Source organism: Maniola hyperantus, chromosome 16 (genome assembly GCF_902806685.2).
Source record: "Maniola hyperantus chromosome 16, iAphHyp1.2, whole genome shotgun sequence".
NCBI classification, from domain to species: Eukaryota; Metazoa; Arthropoda; class Insecta; order Lepidoptera; family Nymphalidae; genus Maniola; species Maniola hyperantus.
The window spans coordinates 2,624,271-2,642,074 of NC_048551.1; the positions used below are offsets into that span (position 1 = coordinate 2,624,271).

The 17,804-nt window shown below is 36.6% G+C and overlaps 1 protein-coding gene across 1 annotated transcript; it reads right to left on the reverse strand.

Moving 5' to 3' along the window:
* Positions 1-6,107: 6,107 nt before the first annotated feature.
* Positions 6,108-16,348, reverse strand: LOC117989752 (myb-like protein X). Its single transcript, XM_034977164.2, has 8 exons — positions 16,160-16,348; positions 15,953-16,054; positions 15,747-15,842; positions 14,498-14,713; positions 10,722-13,863; positions 9,916-10,068; positions 8,423-8,572; positions 6,108-8,119 (listed from the first exon to the last, which is right to left on the reverse strand). Exons 1-8 carry the CDS (start codon positions 16,235-16,237, stop codon positions 7,887-7,889), a joined length of 4,170 nt encoding a protein of 1,389 aa, XP_034833055.1. The 5' UTR covers positions 16,238-16,348; the 3' UTR covers positions 6,108-7,886.
* Positions 16,349-17,804: the final 1,456 nt, after the last annotated feature.

Below are 17,804 nucleotides of genomic sequence, written 5' to 3' on the forward strand. Positions count from 1 at the left end.
CTATCGCTGTACCAAATTTCGTCAAAATCGGTTGAACAGATGGGCCGTGAAAGGCTAGCAGACAGACAGACAGACGGACAGACACACTTTCGCATTTATAATATTAGTATGGAAGTATGGATTTTCACGGATTCGGATCGGATAAGTGTCTGATCACTCTTAAGTTTGAGCAAAGTTAAAATACCTACGATCTATAGATTTCAGACTGAGAAGCGATTTGGACTCTTCAAATATCAATATGCCCTGCTACCTGCTAACCTTGACTGCTGTATTATATTTGCTAAAAAAACTTTATTTAATAAGCCGCCATTTTTATTTTTGCATTAAAAAATCCTCATAGTAAAGTTAGTAGGTATCACTAGCAATAATCCCAGTGAATTCCGAAATAAATCATTGTTGATTTGATTCAAATCAAAATCTATTTATTTATGAATAAAACTTGCAAAAATCAGCTCTCATTGTCAATTTCTGTAGGTACGATTAAAGAAATGGGCTTGCTAGCTAACTTTGGCAGGTTTTATTGCTAGTGCACACTTGGCCTTATATTTAAATTTTAAAATACATTCCGAGTTTTAGGCTGAGATCTATAGAGCACGCTTTGACTTTGCTCAGACTTAAGATTGAGTTAAAATGAGACAGATTAATGTGAGAGATACATCTCTGCCTCGTTTTAACTCTATCTTAAGTCTAAGCTAAGTCAGAGTGCGCTCTATAGATCTTACCCTTAGATTCTCTAGATAAAATCTTAAACTGTAACAAGCCGTGTACACATAAATCCCAATGCACTCAGTGATTGTATGTACTACGTACAATAACTTGCAAACTTGAGCAAAAGACGGAGTAGACGGTAAAGCTGCGCATCGCGGAAACAATGAACAGTACGCAACAGAAAATAATGTACTTTAGAATGACATTTTGGCTTTGTAGAGCGTTATCTCTGTCACTATAATATGACGATTTGTCAGTCTCAACGACAGAAACAATGCTGTACAAATCTGCTATCTCCTTCTAAAGATCGATTTACATACTGCCGCGTACTGTAGTAGACTGATGATCGACCAATCGTGTGCTTCCGTGCGGAAGAAATCCCCTCGCGCCTCCTTCGGTCTGCCAGAGAGGGCTACCTACTGCGTATTTTTCAAGTTGTTTACCAGTTACTGTACTTGGTACTACTCCTCTTATTTACTGTTATATTTTTATTTTTAAACATATACATATCTACGTATATTATGTGTATTTATTTTATTTAATTAGTACACCCCTTCCGCTTTCTTTAATTTTCATAATATCCTCTTTGCCTGGAAGAGATCGCTATTTTACCGATAAGGCCGCCTGTTGTAGGTACTTGCAAACATCTTTGTTATATTTCTATTGTTTTGGTTTTGGTGCACAATAAAGAATATTTTACTTTTACTTTAATTTATATTTCCCGTGTGGCTTGCCGACTTTTTTTGGGTTTTTATACAATTATCAAAGGAACTTGGAGAAATTCTCAAACAGCGGCACTCTGTCCGGCACTCACCGACCACATTGGGCTAATGTGTACTAAGACCATCAAGTTGAACTCTGTCGTTGAGGCAGTAGTAGCTATTCATCTCGTACAATTAATGTTTCCAAAGAAACAGATATTCATTTATATGCACAAAGTCTGTTGTCCTATGTGTGCATTTTAATAAACTTGTACCCAGCAGGTTTGTTGCCATTTATGTACTTACTTCACTTACACTTGCGCAAAGTACCTACTTACATAAATACCAACAAATCAGCCTTACTTGTATGAAAGTAACTTGTGTATTTTAATTGTCTATGTGATATTTAATTTTTTACTGTAAATTGTAAATGTTTTAAACAATAGTGTAATAATCAATTTGGCTAATAAAATTTTGTACACAACCTCTGAATTGGCAGGTCTCAATCTAGATACTAGTACAGTAGCCGGCAAGAAATATTGTACCTTTGTAGAGCGGTGCAAATTTATTTGCGCTCGAGTCTTTGAATTCCTCGCTACGCTCAGGATTCTATCTTTGGACCACTCGCTTCGCTCGTGGTTCATCCTTCGCTGGCTCGGAATTCAATACAAACTCTCGGGACAAAATAACATCTTTGCACCCTTGCATAACAAATAACTATAATACCTGTCTGAAGTATGTATGATAAAATTTATACTATTATGTCTCTATACTGTTAACAGAGAGGTACCTAAATAAGTTTACTTAGTTTATATGGAAGTTTTAAATTAAAATTGCGCGCACTTCTTTTACTAAAAAGTATTCAATTTAGTATGTAGGTATATGACATTTTTTTAATGTGCTAGTTTGTAATATTTCTAAATTGAAATAACTCGACTCTAGTATCATAAGGTCGGATGTGTACTTCCGACCAAACTCACTTTTTTACATAAAGGTAATGAGCATTTCGGGCTCTTTCTGCCAAGCTGACACCAGTATTTCTATCTCTTTTCGTTGCAAAGATAAATACTATGCATAATGTCGTATCTGAACACATTCTAAAAATTTGGAGAACCATAATTATATTTTTTGACTTGCGTATGTATGCACCAAAGCAATGGAGAAAAATGATAGATGTATTTTGAGTTCGACCATTATGCTACGAAATAAGTTTATTTGTAATACTAGCTGGTACTGCAGTTACGCACTTCTGCTTCAAAAATATGTAATAATTTTGTTAGGTAAAATCACAACAGATGTTATGCTTCGAATTTTTTGTATTAATATTTGGACTGTGAATCATTTAAGACTTTTTGCCTTGTAATATAAATAATTTTGCAATAAAATTCATGGAAGTAAGTTGAAATAAAGCTTTTTGTTTGTGACTACATTAAAGTTGATGTGATTAATAGGTAAGAGATCCATCCTATTTCACCAAAATTTTGGACTAAACTGCGGGAAAAAAGTAAAGAGCCAGAATAAAGCTCTGAAAATGTAGACTAGAAAATCTTTTAGGACCACGAAAATTACACCATGGAAATCTAAACATATATTATAATAAAACCCCACTAAGCAAAAACCGTGCATTTATGGTGTTTTTTATGAATCACAGTTCAAATCATCAGTTCAAAAACTAGGTTTTTAAGGTAGCCTTAAAAAATTAGAGTACCTAATCAATTATTTTCTTCTTTACCCGTCTTATAATCGACCGAATTTGATATTAATCGAGAGCAGAAATTATAAGGTACCTACAATATGTGATGATAGTGATTCTAATGAAACATACCTAATTATAGGAAGCTTTAGATTATGTTATAATTTAAATATAAATGTAGTATAAATTAATTTATTAATTAAACAACTAATAAAAGTGAAAGTAAAAAAATAAAAAAACTTAACTAAAACACGAAAGAAACAGTTTAAATAAGTATCTGTTAAAAAGAACAGTCAAAACAGAAGCAATGGAATTTTCAAGAAAGCAGAAAGTATTTTTTTATTACAAAAGTGGCAATGCCGGATTTGACTAACAGTAAATCCTTATACCTACGTAGTTTCTGCACCTTAAAAACGATTCATGATGCTACCAGCAGTGTTGCTACTTTAATGTGGTCTGCAAACATCAGCTGCAGCGGAAGGAATAAAACAGTATCTTGTCTTATTTCATTAATCTACTAGAGAAGAAACAAAGTATTCTCGAAATTGTTGAAGAATTGACTTTGTGGTCTGATAATTGTGTCGGTCATAATCGGAGCATGATAATCGTTATGGCTAACTTATGATTATTATAAGGATTACCACACTAAAAGATGATAAATCACAAGCTTTATGCTAAAATGCAAAATGTACCTACGTGGAGTAAGATGTAATCCATGCACAAATAGAAAAAAAGGGAACAGCTGAAAACAATGCAGATTACTAAACTAAGAAATTGGTCACAGTTTACAAGAACATGCGAAGAAAACAAAACTTTTTGATAAGTTTGATTTGGCACTACAACATATTTTTAAAGACCACATCCCTTTACAAAGGTGATATATCAGGACCGTTTGTTATATAAAAAAAAAATAAGAACGGCGGGGATTTTCAGATTTCGGAATATATTACCTGGCTACAACTAACGCAATAATGCTGGGTGTTATTATTTTATAAAAACTACTTTAAAGAAGACTTTTTTGTATTTCATTAGTATGTTATAGGTACATAATTATAAACTTAAAATTCTTCCCCGCTTTCGCCCAATATACGACATAATGAGAAACCATTATCCACTGTAAAATATAACCAACTTTTGCAGTAGGCACCTGCTGACCTCCATTCTTACTTTACGTACCTAATCATTATAAGGAAAATCAGGCTATGTTGGCATGTTTTAGATTTCTATATTGATGTAACCGTCATGTATGCAATTCCACAAAAAATGTTTGGCCCACTGTAGGTTTCTAATTTTGTAATTTTTTTTTCCAATTTTTGGCCGTTGTTTTTAGTTAATGGGCTTTATTTGTGAATTTGTAAATGTTATTTTCATTCATTCAGAAGTCACAAGGTTTACACGGATGCAATGGTCAGACTATCGGGCGAATGCAATTATTATGTTTCAGATCTAACTAATCAGTTTCAGAAAAATCACATAGGTACATTGTTGCTATCTCACAAAACTCCTAAATGATTTTTGTGAGATAACTACTGTGATCTTTTGTCCGAATATTACTTATGTATAATCAGTTAAGACGTATTATGAAATATTAAGTAATAGATCCGACTTTTATTTCAAATTTGTAATAGTAAAAATTGCAGCCATAAAGTCGGTTTACAACTTATGCACACAATTTTTTAGCACAGTTACGAATATTACCAGCATAAAGTCGCATATCGTCCATTTTGAAGAAATTGTGAGTTTATATTTTATTTATTAATGATAAAGTATTTCTAGTAATGGTTAATGATAGGTACAGTTAAGTGTTAAATATTACAAAAACAACTGAAATTGTATCTCTAGTAGTTAAGAAATTATGACCCGATTTCCCTAGCATTTTTGTTTTGACTCTCCTGAAAAGTAGCAAAAATCCACATCCGACCTTATGATACTAGAGTCGAGATTATAAGTAGCTAGATATCTTTTATTATAGTTTTTAATTATCTTCAACAATCGTTTACTAATGTAATCGGCAGTGCAATCGTTATTTGTTACGAAGAAATGCTTTTATCAAAAAAAGCTTTTCTACCAAAAGTGAATTTATAAAACATATTGCAATAAAATATGTTTATCTATTGTTGTTGTTTTAATTATTCTCTTTATATTAGTAGGTATTAAATCCATACTAATATTATTATAAATGCGATAGTGTGCCTATCTGCTAGCCTTTCACGGTCTATTTATTGAACAGATTTTGACGAAATTTGGTACAAAGATAGCTTGCATCCCGGGGAAGGATATACGTTACTTTTCATTCCGGAAAATCAGTGTTCTCACAGGATTTTTAAAAACCTAAATCCACGCGGACGAAGTCGCGGGCATCATCTAGTGATGTATAAGTTTAAAAAATTCTATGGAACTCTGATTTCCATCGACATTTAGCGCCACGCACAGTATACCAATGTGTATGTGTGCACTCACACAAATATAGCCAAACGGTCTACGTAAAATACAACATCTATAGGTACTTTAAAAAAATCGGCCAAGTGCGAGTCAGGCTCGCGCAACGAAGGTTCCGTACTAGTCGTAAGTATTTTTTTGACATTTTGAACGATAATTCAAAAACTATGATGCATAAAAATCTGTTTTAGAATGCACAAGTGAAGCCCTTTCATATGATATCCCACTTGATATAGTTATCTCACTTCGAAAATTGAAAATACTAATTATTAGTTCATGACCACAATTTAATTTTTTTTGTGTCATGTAACCACAAATTCACGGTTTTCAGATTTTTCCCCGAATGTCTGCTAGACCTACCTACCTGCCAAATTTCATGATTCTAAGTCAACGGGAAGTACCCTGTAGGTTTCTTGACAGACAACAAAGTGATCCTATAAGGGTTCCGTTTTTCCTTTTGAGGTACGGAACCCTAAAAATCGACTACTGCTGCAATATCATGTGGGACGAGTGAGGACTAATAAAAAAGCGTATTATAAAAACAATATTTTATTAACACCGGCTGTTAGGCTAGCCGCACTTTGGATGCGTTTTCGTACGAATTTGACTCGTACAATCGCATGAACAATCCCAACCTTCCAAGTTGGTACAGTACGATTCAAACTTAAACGCGTCTGCGTGAAGTTGCGACACGTGCACTGTTACCCTCCCTCCCCGCTCCCTCGGGCGACCTCGGACACCCAAAATGTGTGTTCTGCGCAACGTCGTGCGCAAACGTCAGGGGCGCATTTACGTTTGAATCGTACTATACTATGGAAGCGCGCAGACTGGGTGCTAGTTAGTCGTTGCTACTTACATCCAGTTTGCATGCTCCCATCCCTATCCCCTCCTATTGACGATAGAACAAATCAAAGGTTGAAACGTGATTTTTGATTCAGTTTTAAGGTGATTAAATTTTAAAGTAACACAGGCTCTCGTAAATTGCAAGAACTAAACATACTTAACTATATTATAATAAGTCACTGGGATTCATTATTGGCATAACGCCGAATCATATGAAGATAACAATAATAAACGTAAACGTAAACGTCAATAATGTGATAAAAAACATTTTTCAGGACTAACGCACGAGGTGAAAACCCAGCTCTGGTATGAAAGTCAGTGTTAATCCTACGTTTAAGTCACATCTTTAAGTTGGAAATCATAAAACTGTAGAAAGAATTAGGGACTTGACATAGCAAGCGCCCCGGGCGCTTGTTGTATTTCGTTCCATAGAACGCCATACATTTTTAGGGTTCCATGCACGAAAGGTGCCAACGGGACCCTATTACTAAAACTACGATGTCCGTCCGTCCGTCTGTCTGTCTGTCAGCGTCTTGTACCTCGTGAACCGTAATAGGTAGAGAGTTGAAATTTTCACAGAATGTGTATTTCTTATGCCGCTAAAACAAATAATAAAAATTTCAAGATGACACAAGACTTAAATTTAAAACGTAAAAATGTTTTTGTTTTGAAATGTGATTATATAAAAATTGGTAAATCTACCATTACACGCTTGCACTAAGTAGAATAATGGCGCTGATTCTGTTGTCTTTCTCACACTAAATATTGAGTACATATCTGCATCTTTTTATTTTTAATACTTATTGTTAAAAAAGGACGGAACATAAATTTTACATGCGAAGAATCTAAATTTTAGTGCATGCTACAAACAATAGGCTAGCGACTGGCAGCTAAAGTCACGAAGTTTGACAGTTCTAAATTAATTAGGTTTATCTGTCCTTTTCTTATTACATTGGTAAGAAAAAGTTTGCAAATACCCTGAATTATCTTTTTTTTTACTTTTAATTTAGATTTAAGTTTATTTAATAGTCTGTAATAACCGTAAACAAATAAAATTGAACAATAATTTCTTAATTTTAGTTGCGCTCAGAATCAGTACCAGGGTCAGAATTATTTTAAGAATAGGTTTTACCTAAATAACAGATAGATTTCAAAATTACAGCTTACAGAGTTTTTGTACTATGACGGTTTTTTATATTACATAGACTTAATATTAGACACAGTATATTTACAAAAAAATTCAATACTTTTGGAAGCATCAAATTCTAAATAATAACATGGTAATGGTATATTTTGCTGCCGTTAAATACCGGGACAGCGAATTTTACCAAATCCGAGCGAGTGGTACAAATCGGTGACTTATACCTTTTTCGAGTTACTTATACAATTCGAACATTCTATTATCACTTACGAAAATAATTTAAAAGCTTTACTACCTTTGACATACGGTTGAAATTGTGATGAACGGTATAAAGATACACGGAAAATTCTCAAAGTATACTTTATCGAGTACGACTAACATCATAAGATTCAAAAGTCCTCGGTCCGTAGTACAAGATATTCTTCTTAATGTCAAGTTTCTGTTTGAGCACGCCTCCTAGTATGAACTCTGTGGAGACCACGACGGCGCCACGTCGCTTGAGGTCGGCCCACAGCTCCTTGTCGCTTGGCGTCGACACACAAACCCAGTTACATCCTTCCTCCTTCCATTTTCCGCCCGAACATTCCACTATCACTGAAAATACATATTATTATAATTTATTAGAATTGGAACCCTCGTAGCTTTAGTTTTAGGCATTGGTACGAGCGCCAACAAGAAAACAACTCGGCGATTTTCTCTTTCAAGAAACGCACAATAAATGTACATTCCGTGTAAACGAAAGAGATGCATATATTTCGAAAGTTGCTCTCTTGACTATTCACACTGCCGGTGACGACTCGCTTTATATTGGTCATGGCTAATATTCTTTAAAAAAAAGAAAAAAAAATTAACAAAGTTTAGAGGAAATGGATTTTGTCTAAATACTACAATACTCACGCTTCATTTCTAGTGCATTGGGCACAACATTGGGTGTGCATGACACGTTGTATCCCTTCAGAAACTCCCTCTTGCCGACGAGCGTCTGTTGCAAGTTGAATTTAAACCTCCTTTCGGTCACTTCGTCTTTCAATATGTACAGCCATGGATCTGGGCAAATAGGTTAATATTATACCCTGTCGTATCTGAACCGTCTGCTGTTAGTAAATACCCGCCCAAAGTAGCTTCGAAAATACCAGACGTGTCGTAGTAAGACTGAGGCTACACGATGCGTTTCCGTTGCGTTGCGGCGCCGCACCGCTGTGGATTTGAATATTGGGTACCACACGGGCACAGCGTTGCCGCTCCGGCTAAAAGTATGGCGTTGCAACGCACCAGCCATCCCCGCCTCGTCTCTCTGGTCCCAAGTCCGTTGCGCGTGTGGTGCGACGCCACACGACGTAACGCATCATGTGACATGGTATGGATTTCTATGTAAGATGCCGCAACGGTACCGCTCATGCATCGTGACTCGTGTGGCTTCACTCTAAGGCCTCGTTTACGGAGACGCGGGGCGTCGCGCGTCGCGTGTGGCGTGGCGTCTCGCGGCGCATCGTACGTTTTTTCTGTTTACGGTGAGGCGGCGCGTGAAGCGGCACTTAGCCTCGCACGCGTAATCACAAACATATGGCAATATACGATATTGTTCATAGAGATGCGCGGCGGGCGCGTCTGCTGTTGCGATTTCCAAATAAAGACTGGCAGAAGGTTCCGCTGCGTGCATCGCTTCATTGAGAATTGCCGCCGCGTGCGCCGCCACGATGAACGCCGCGTGGGACGCGTCGATGCCATCTGCGGGCTCGGCCGCAAAAAACGCTCCATCTCAAACAAACGCGTATAAAATTGCTTCTCCGTAAACCACTCATACAACGCCATATGTTTAAATTCAGTGCGGGCCGCAACGCGCGACGCCCCGCGTCTCCGTAAACGAGGCCTAACACGTCGAGTATTTACGAATATGCGGTCGGCACGAAACATCTGGGTGCCTCAACTCTACGCAGTGTTGTCTGCCCTACCACTACTATTTTATTAAAGCACGAACCCAGAAACACGCGTAGGTAAGACCCGAATAAATCGAATCTGCAAGGCCGAGTGAAGAGGGGAGGTGGCAAGCGAAGGTCGAGTAGGGGAAGCCGAATGAAGGGACGACGAGTGTCTTCTGTTGCACAGGCGCACAGCCCATCTAAAAAACTTGAGACTGGACAAACCCCTCCCCCCCCCCCCCCAAACGAATCTATCAATCATCATCATTATATCGATGTATGGTATTTTTGCCGAGCGCTTCCAAAATATCCTGAATGGATAACGCGTCAGGTATTTACGATTTTGCGACCCACCCCATTTTCGCTCGAGTGGAATTTATGAAAATCTTTTCTTATTCGGAAGCTATGTTATAGATAAAACATAGGTGCAACATCTTACGTTTCGATTTGTCAGTAGTAATGAATACTTACCAACAATCATATTAGTGTCAGCGCAAGCTTGAACCCAATTGGGACCAACGATTGGCTTGCCGAGGCCAACGGCGCAGAGAAGCTTGAATGTCCTCTTAATCTGTAGCGTCAGCACCACTGTGCAGGTCAGCACGTCCGTTACTACCACAGCACCTTTAAATCAAATGATATTGCTGATCTGTGACCTGGCAGGGCTCTTTTCTGCAGACGTGGTACGTTGCGCGTCGCGTGGTGCGTTGCGTCGCGCGTCGTGCTACGCCATATAACAAGCAAACGCTTCTGCATAAACGCTCTCATACTTGGTCACACCACGCGACGCACAACGCGCCGTGTCTCCAGAAAAGAGCCTGTAAGCCGAGGCTAGTTAAGCCAGGCTGCTGTGTACACAGTTGTTTTGAGAAGGGTTAGTGAGGCCAAGCTAAAAAACTAACTGATCCAGCTTGACTTCAGCTTCAAGTGCGGGGCTCTTAACGATTACTGGATGGGACGGGACATGAGCAATAGCATGCGCAATGCGCATATGACAAGTTTAACCCTTGACTACGCTCGCATCTGGTGGCAAGTGACAATGTAGAGGAAAGCGATGTCATAACAAAGCGGCCGCAATTTTGTCTATGTGTACATGACGACCTCGCACCGGAAAGCACAGCGTTGGAAAACTACTAGCGCGCCGCTGAATTCAAGCTCATGACCGCGGCGTGTGGAAATTCCTACAACAGACCTACATATGTCCAGCAGTGGACGTCTATTGGTTAATAATGAATATAATGATGAAACTTGTCATGGGATAAAAAAGTAGAATTTACCTAACTTCTCCAGTTTACTCTTCACTTCGTCGTTAGCAAATGCGGTGAATAAGACGTACTGCGTCTTATTTTTCCTAGCCGGTGTAGCTCGCATCGACTTATTACTAAAGCTTCTAAGTTTCTTTGCATTAGGAATCTCAAGTTCAGAACTTGCAGGCCTTTTGAGTTTATTTGGTGAATCGTTACTTGTATCTGATGATATACTGATAGTACTGTACACAGTACTATGTTCGTGTTTTGGTGGTTGTGTTATTATTGGTTCTTCTGATTTCTTAGCACCCTTTCTTTTACTACGCCTTACTTTTGTTTCTTCTGCCTTTAGAATAGATTTCTCACTTTGTTTAATAGTCTGTCTTGGTTGCTCCTTTTCTGGGGATTTAGATTTTTCTTTCGTAGATTGCCTTTTATTTTCGTTCTCTAAGGATCTAACAGGTCTTCTCTTTGTTTTAATTTCAGGAGACTTAGATCTTTCTTTATGAGGTCTTTTCTTTACTTCTAACTCCGGAGACCTAGATCGTTCTTTACTAGGTTTTTCCTTTACTTCTAACTCTGTACTTCTTTCTTTAGTAGTTGTTCCTTTTCTTTCTGTTTCCAGAGCTTTAGATCTTTCTTTATTAGATTTCTTATCGCTTTTAGTACTTGCGTCTGATCTTATTTTATCCTTTTCTGGTGATTTAGATGTTTTGCTGCTGGAATTTAATTTATCTTTTCTTTTTCCTTCTTCTTTTTGTTTACTGCGTGTACTTCTAGTTGTACTATTTGAATGAATCTTTTCATTAGACTCCTCTGAGGTAGTTTTTTTTATATCAGGCTTAACGTGGTCGATCGTCTCGTACTTTTGTTTTGGCTTTCTGGCTCTTTTAGTTTTATGTTTCTCAGGGTTCTCTGTTTCTACTTTTATTGAGTTATTTTTTTTAGTATCACCCTGATCTTTAGCGCTAGCACTGCTTTTATTAAATTGAGCATAGTCTTCAACTTTACTTGTATTTGATTTCTCTTTCCTGCGTTTATCATTATTTTCATTTGAAGATCGTCTGTCAATTTTAATTTCTCGCGCTTTAGTTGAAGCAGGCTTTAGTATTTTTTCGGCTATATCTTTAAAAATTTCGTCGCAGTTTTGTATCTTCTCCGTTGGTTTTCGCACTCGAGAGCTACTTCTTACAGGTTTTGTTTCAGGATCAAACTTATCCGAGAGGTTAATTCTGATTTTGCGTGTCACTTCCTGTTTAAGTTTCATTTTGATTGGTGTACTTTGCTCCGAATTAACCTCTGACTCGCTAAGGTCGTCCTTAAATGATTCAGTGTCTGAATTAGGTTGTAACGAAATCCCAGTTTTGATTTCTTGCGTGTTAGGCAAATCAGTTTCTAATACTGAAAGGCAATCTATCTTTTTTGGAGTGGCTACAATATCTGAGCCATCACTAGGCAGCTTTTTTAGAACAGGGACTTTTTTTTGAACTCCAACTACGTCTTCAATTTGTGAACACGTTAAATTGGAAACAAATTCATCGACTTTTTTGTCTGCATCAATGCTTTCAGATGAATCACTTTGAAAAGATCTAGTCATGCTGTCTCCTTTTTTTGTAAATTGGTTTTTGTCATTATTTAAGACATCGACTTCTGGCGACAGAGCTTTTTGTGAACATAAGTCATTAAATAGCTCTTGTGTAGCTGCGTAATATTTCTCATCATCGTCGTCAGTTATTTCAATAACTGTACTACTTTTGTCAAGATTTACGTCAGCTTTTTTCTTCTTTTTGACGGGTGACTGAAAAGGAATTTTAAATTTCACAACTTCCTCGGAATAAATTTGTTGAGTTAGAGCTTCTTCGAAACAAGTTCCTTTTTGGGGCACGGGGTCTAAAACTTGTGTCGGTAAATCCGAGATGTCAGATTTTTGTTCATGAGTACTTTTAGTACTTTTATTTTCTTCAATAATTATTATTTGAGTTGGTAAGTTTTCAAAACTATCATCTTTGTTGGCCATTTTTGTAACTTCTTCATCAATTTTCGTGTCATCCAAAATTTGAGTTGGTAAATCTTCTATATTTTCTACCACATTATTTGGTTGGATTACGTCATTTTCATTTAAATTATCTTCACAATCAGTAACATTCTCATCAATGTTGGGTGGTTTTCTTAGATTTTTATTTGGTTTCAAAATAACGTTCGATTCATCTTCACAATCAGTTAAGTCGTCATCATTATTTATTTCAGGTATTATCTGAGTAGCAGCTATATGTATATCTTCACAGTCAGTGGAACTGTCAGATTCAATCCTGTTAGCTCGTTTTCGTGGAACAAAATAAATGTCTTGAGATTCTGTATTAATTGCATCAGTTTCTATTTGGTTTTCAATATTTAATTTAGGTGAAAGCAATTGTTGAGACTCAAAATCATTTTGTAATGGTTCATTATCGATTTCGTCAAACAGTATTATTTCATCTGAAACATTACTAGAACTAGATAATTTAGGTTTAATATTCAGATTCTCGTTAAATCTTGGCGATACAGGTTTAACATTCAATACCACTTGCGTTTCTGCATTGTGTATACTATCTTTTGGTGATACAGGTTTGTCATCAAATGGCATTTGCGTTTCAGCATTGTAAATATTATTGACATTTTCTTTATTATCGGTACTAAAATTAATTCGCAGGTTTTCTTGCTCTTGTATTTTGTAAACTTCTGGCAGATGATCTTGTGCTGGCAATTGCGTTTCCATTTCATGAATGTTAAGGGAATCTGTACTTTCTACAATTTGAGTGTTGGCATTATAAATAGAATCTATACTTTCGTTTTGGTTTGCATATGTTACTTGTGTATCCAATTCGTGAATTTGTTTAGTTACATTGTGATTTATATATGGAATTTGTGTATCTATTTCATGGATACTTTGCTCATTAACGTTAGTACGCGAATCGCATGGCGATGTCAATGAATCATTAAGATTATCAGAAACATTTGACTCCATACTAAAAGAGTCAGACTTTTTAGAGGAACTCCAATACACATTATCAATTTTATTCGTACCAATGGGTTTAATTGATATTGTTTTGCCACTTGACTTCAAAAAATTATTGTTTGGGCTTTTGAAAACATTTTTTGGTTTTTGTTGTGATGCTGCAATAAATGAATCTTCCTGCAAATTAAGACAAAACAACATTAACAATAATGTAATAAAAAAATTGTTTATCTGCAGTTTTATAGGATCTACTAGCCTGACACCTGAGTAACTGTATTTTTGGAGTTATGTGCGTTTTAAGCAATTAAGTATCACTTGTTTGAACAGTGAAGGAAAACATTGTGAGGAAACCTGCATGCCTGAGAGTTCTCCATTATGTTCTCAAAGGTGTGTGAAGTCTGCCAATTTTAATTTGGCCAGTGTGACTATTGCCAAACCCATTTCCCATGATGAAGGTGCACATCATGTTAATTGGCTAATTGCTGATTATCTGTACAATCTGCTATTAATAACCCTTCTCACTCTGAGAGGAGACCCGTGCTCTGTAGTGATCCGGCGATAGGTTGGTCATGATGATGATGATGATGATGATGATGAATAAATTCATCACATTGTTCTAGAAAGTACAGTGTTGCGATTTGCTGAACTCAGTGATCATCACTAAATGAAAGCCGTTAAAATCACCGATGTAATAGTAGTAATCGTAGCTAACCTTCAATGGATTAAAAATACATGTCAAAATATGAGCTTGATGACTTTCATTCAGTGATGATTTCTGAGTTAGCGAATCACTCTGCTGGCTTTCCTTTACCTTGTCACTAATTTCTGGTGATTCAGGTATAGTTGTAGCATGTATATTGATCTTTGAGACCTGACGGTTGTGCACCGGTGTATCAGGAATTTCCATGGCCTGTGTCATTGGCAGATCATTCTCTTCCTGAAGTAGTCTGAACACTCCAAAAATCTCACCAAATTGAACCATATCTCCATTTTTCAAAGGGTGAGGTATGTATGGTGGCAATGTTTTCTAAAACAAAAAGAGTTTTTTGCACTTAGCTATTATAAGTTATAACATGGACTATAATTAATTATCTTCTTCTTCTTATTTTACTTTGTGTAATAATTAATTAGTGCGACAAGGCTCTCTTGGCACTTGAATGACATTGACAGGGGGGCGCTGTTGGAGAACTAAGGCTTAGAATATTCAAACAAGAACAAAGGGGACACTTGACAGCAACGTTAGTTCCGATTTTCGCCACGCGCCAAGATAGCCTTGTCGCACTGTATTCTGTTGTACACAATCTCTAAACTAAATTGACAGATCTAAATCTAGTGCTATCCTTTTCCACAGAGATCAATATAGAAAGGATAGCAATACAAGACCAGTCATTTTAGTTTATTTCAACAGAATTAGCCACATTGACATGTCAGCTTTTGTTCACTAACTACTCAATATAATTATTATAACCAATGACTAAATAAAAATATTTACTTTGATCATGCCAAAATAGAAACATTGACGGCATTTTACAACTAAGGGCACTATCTCACTAGGACACCAGTGGCAGCACAACCAGTGGTGCTACCAACAAAAGTATATAACTCTATGAAAATATTTGTGTCTGCTTGGTTGCGCAACCAATTTGGTGGCGGCAGCCGGGCAGCGGCATTATTATTATTGGCGCCTCACTCACTCGACCACCAGTTGCGCTACCAGGTACGCTGTATGTAAATTAAGCAGTGTAACTCTTCAACATCCAATTTGAAACTGTCGTTTCTGGTATCTGTTCTGGTTTGGTAGATCAAGACAGCACAGTGGCGCGACCAGTGGCGCTACCGTGGTGTCTTAGTGAGATATTGGTCTAACAAACACACTGGCCCAGTGCAGATTGGCAGATAATGGCAGAAAATATTCTATATTTTGTGATCAATCAATCATAGGCCTTTTTTCCTCATCCACCCACTTTCTTCTACCTTCTTAAGGTTGTCAGTCCAACAAGCTGGGGTCTGCCCACTGCAGCTTCTACAGTTTTATTATCAAAGATTACTTAATTACTTACATCTGACAATTTTGTCTTGTTTGCGGAGTCCAAATCCATCAGCATAAAATCTCGGCTGTTTAATATGTTTATAACAGCATGCTGTCTTGATATGGACTGAAAAAGAAACAAAACATGTAAACAACAAAATAAAATTTAACTGTAAAAAGTTATAAAAACCAGCCAGCCAGCCAGTGTATGGGCCTCACTCTTTTAAGGGTACTTACATTCAAATTGAGGACGATATTGCATATTTCTGGATCTCTTCCTATTTTATTAGGACCCTTTTTAAGTGGATACTTAGTGCCGCAAATACCCAGAAAACCAATCTAAAAACACACATAGTTTTTATTTTCCTCATTAGTGGGATATGTCACATATCATATATGTGTAAAATATTAGCAAAGATTTTATAAACAATCAGCGAAGCTAACCTGCTCTCGATATGTTTTTTCACGTAGATTGTCTGAATAAAGTTCTTGTGTACACTCAAGCCGTTGCGTTAATTCCATTGTGTATTGCTGATTTTATCCATAGCACAATTTCGTTACAGAATTTGTAGCAAAAATCCACTTTAAGTTGGCTATACGACCACTTTACGACTTTACCTTTACTTTACAATGTTAAAAGTACTCTGTGACTTTACACCACTTTACACCATTTTGCAAAGATTTTGCATTACTGGTCTGTGTTTGCACCACAGAGTACATTGAATATAGTGGTTTGCATGGATGGTATACCCCATAGATTATTTATCTACTATATTACTAGAGATAGATGTGCGACTTGAGATTTCTTTTTCAAAGTTACGCGTGTGCTCACATCTAGAGGGCACTATTAGCGCGCTAGGCGTGCGAGAGCGCGAAAATTTAAATGCTATTTATAAAAGTACTTTACTAGCATATTTTATATTTTTGAACATGTTTTAAAAAAATATCATAAATTCCACTAACGTTTGTTTAAAACATGTTTAAAAATATATATTACAAGACTGACTCTTTAAGATACTAAATTATAAAACACTATACCTAGAAATAAAAAGGTTTTAAGGTTTTGTAAAGTATTTTATTTTCATAAATTCGTAACTAGGTACATAAAATACACACCTAAATTCAAGACTTCAAACATTCAGACTAAGAAACAAAGGAGACTTGTCAGACGCGTATACCCGAAAGGGACAAAATAACAAAAGAAATCATACTTACGTATGAAATGTTATGTTTCATAATTTGCGTTCGCTACAACTTTTACACAGCAATGCACCATAAATGGCTTCTACACACCTTCAATACTAAATTTAAAACATAAAACTCGTAATATTCGCAATAAATTACTATCACAGAGGTTTGTTGGGCACAAACGACAACGTGCCCAACAAAAAAAGCTAAACTATGACGAAGACAAAAACTGTGTTTTTGTCTTTATTATACTTCAGAGCTTTTCTATATACCTAGCTTGCTCTAACAAGGTATTATGATTTTAGTGCCAAGTCTCCTTGATTCTTAGTCTGAGGGACAAAACAACAAAAGAATCATACTTACGTACGAAAGGTGCATAATTTGTGTTCGCTACAAATTGTACAGCCAATCACACAGCAATGCACCATAAATGACTTCTACACACCTTCAATATTAAATTTAAAACAGAAAACTAAATAGAAACTCGTCATATTCGCAATAAATTACTATCACAGACGTTTGTTGGGCACAGATGACAACCGTGCCCAACAAAAAAAGCTAAACTGTGTTTTGTCTTCATCACTCTTCATAGCTTGTCTATACACCTAGCTTGTTCTAACAAGGTACCTATTATTATTTTGATGTCATGTCTCCTTGATTCTTAGTCTGAGCCTTGTCTGAGCTGTTTACTTCTAAGCTTAGTATATAGTGATCTGTGGTTGAATTTTGTGTGGTTTCCGCACAGATATGTCCAGATTTATGCAACTAGCGTGGCCCCCTCAGTCCCTCTTGCTCAAGCAGAGGTACAGTTTACTTGTGAGATGTTATTTCGTCTATTTTACGTTCGCTTTGGCTATTTAGCCTAGTAGTTATACTGCAACCCACCATTCCACAATAACTT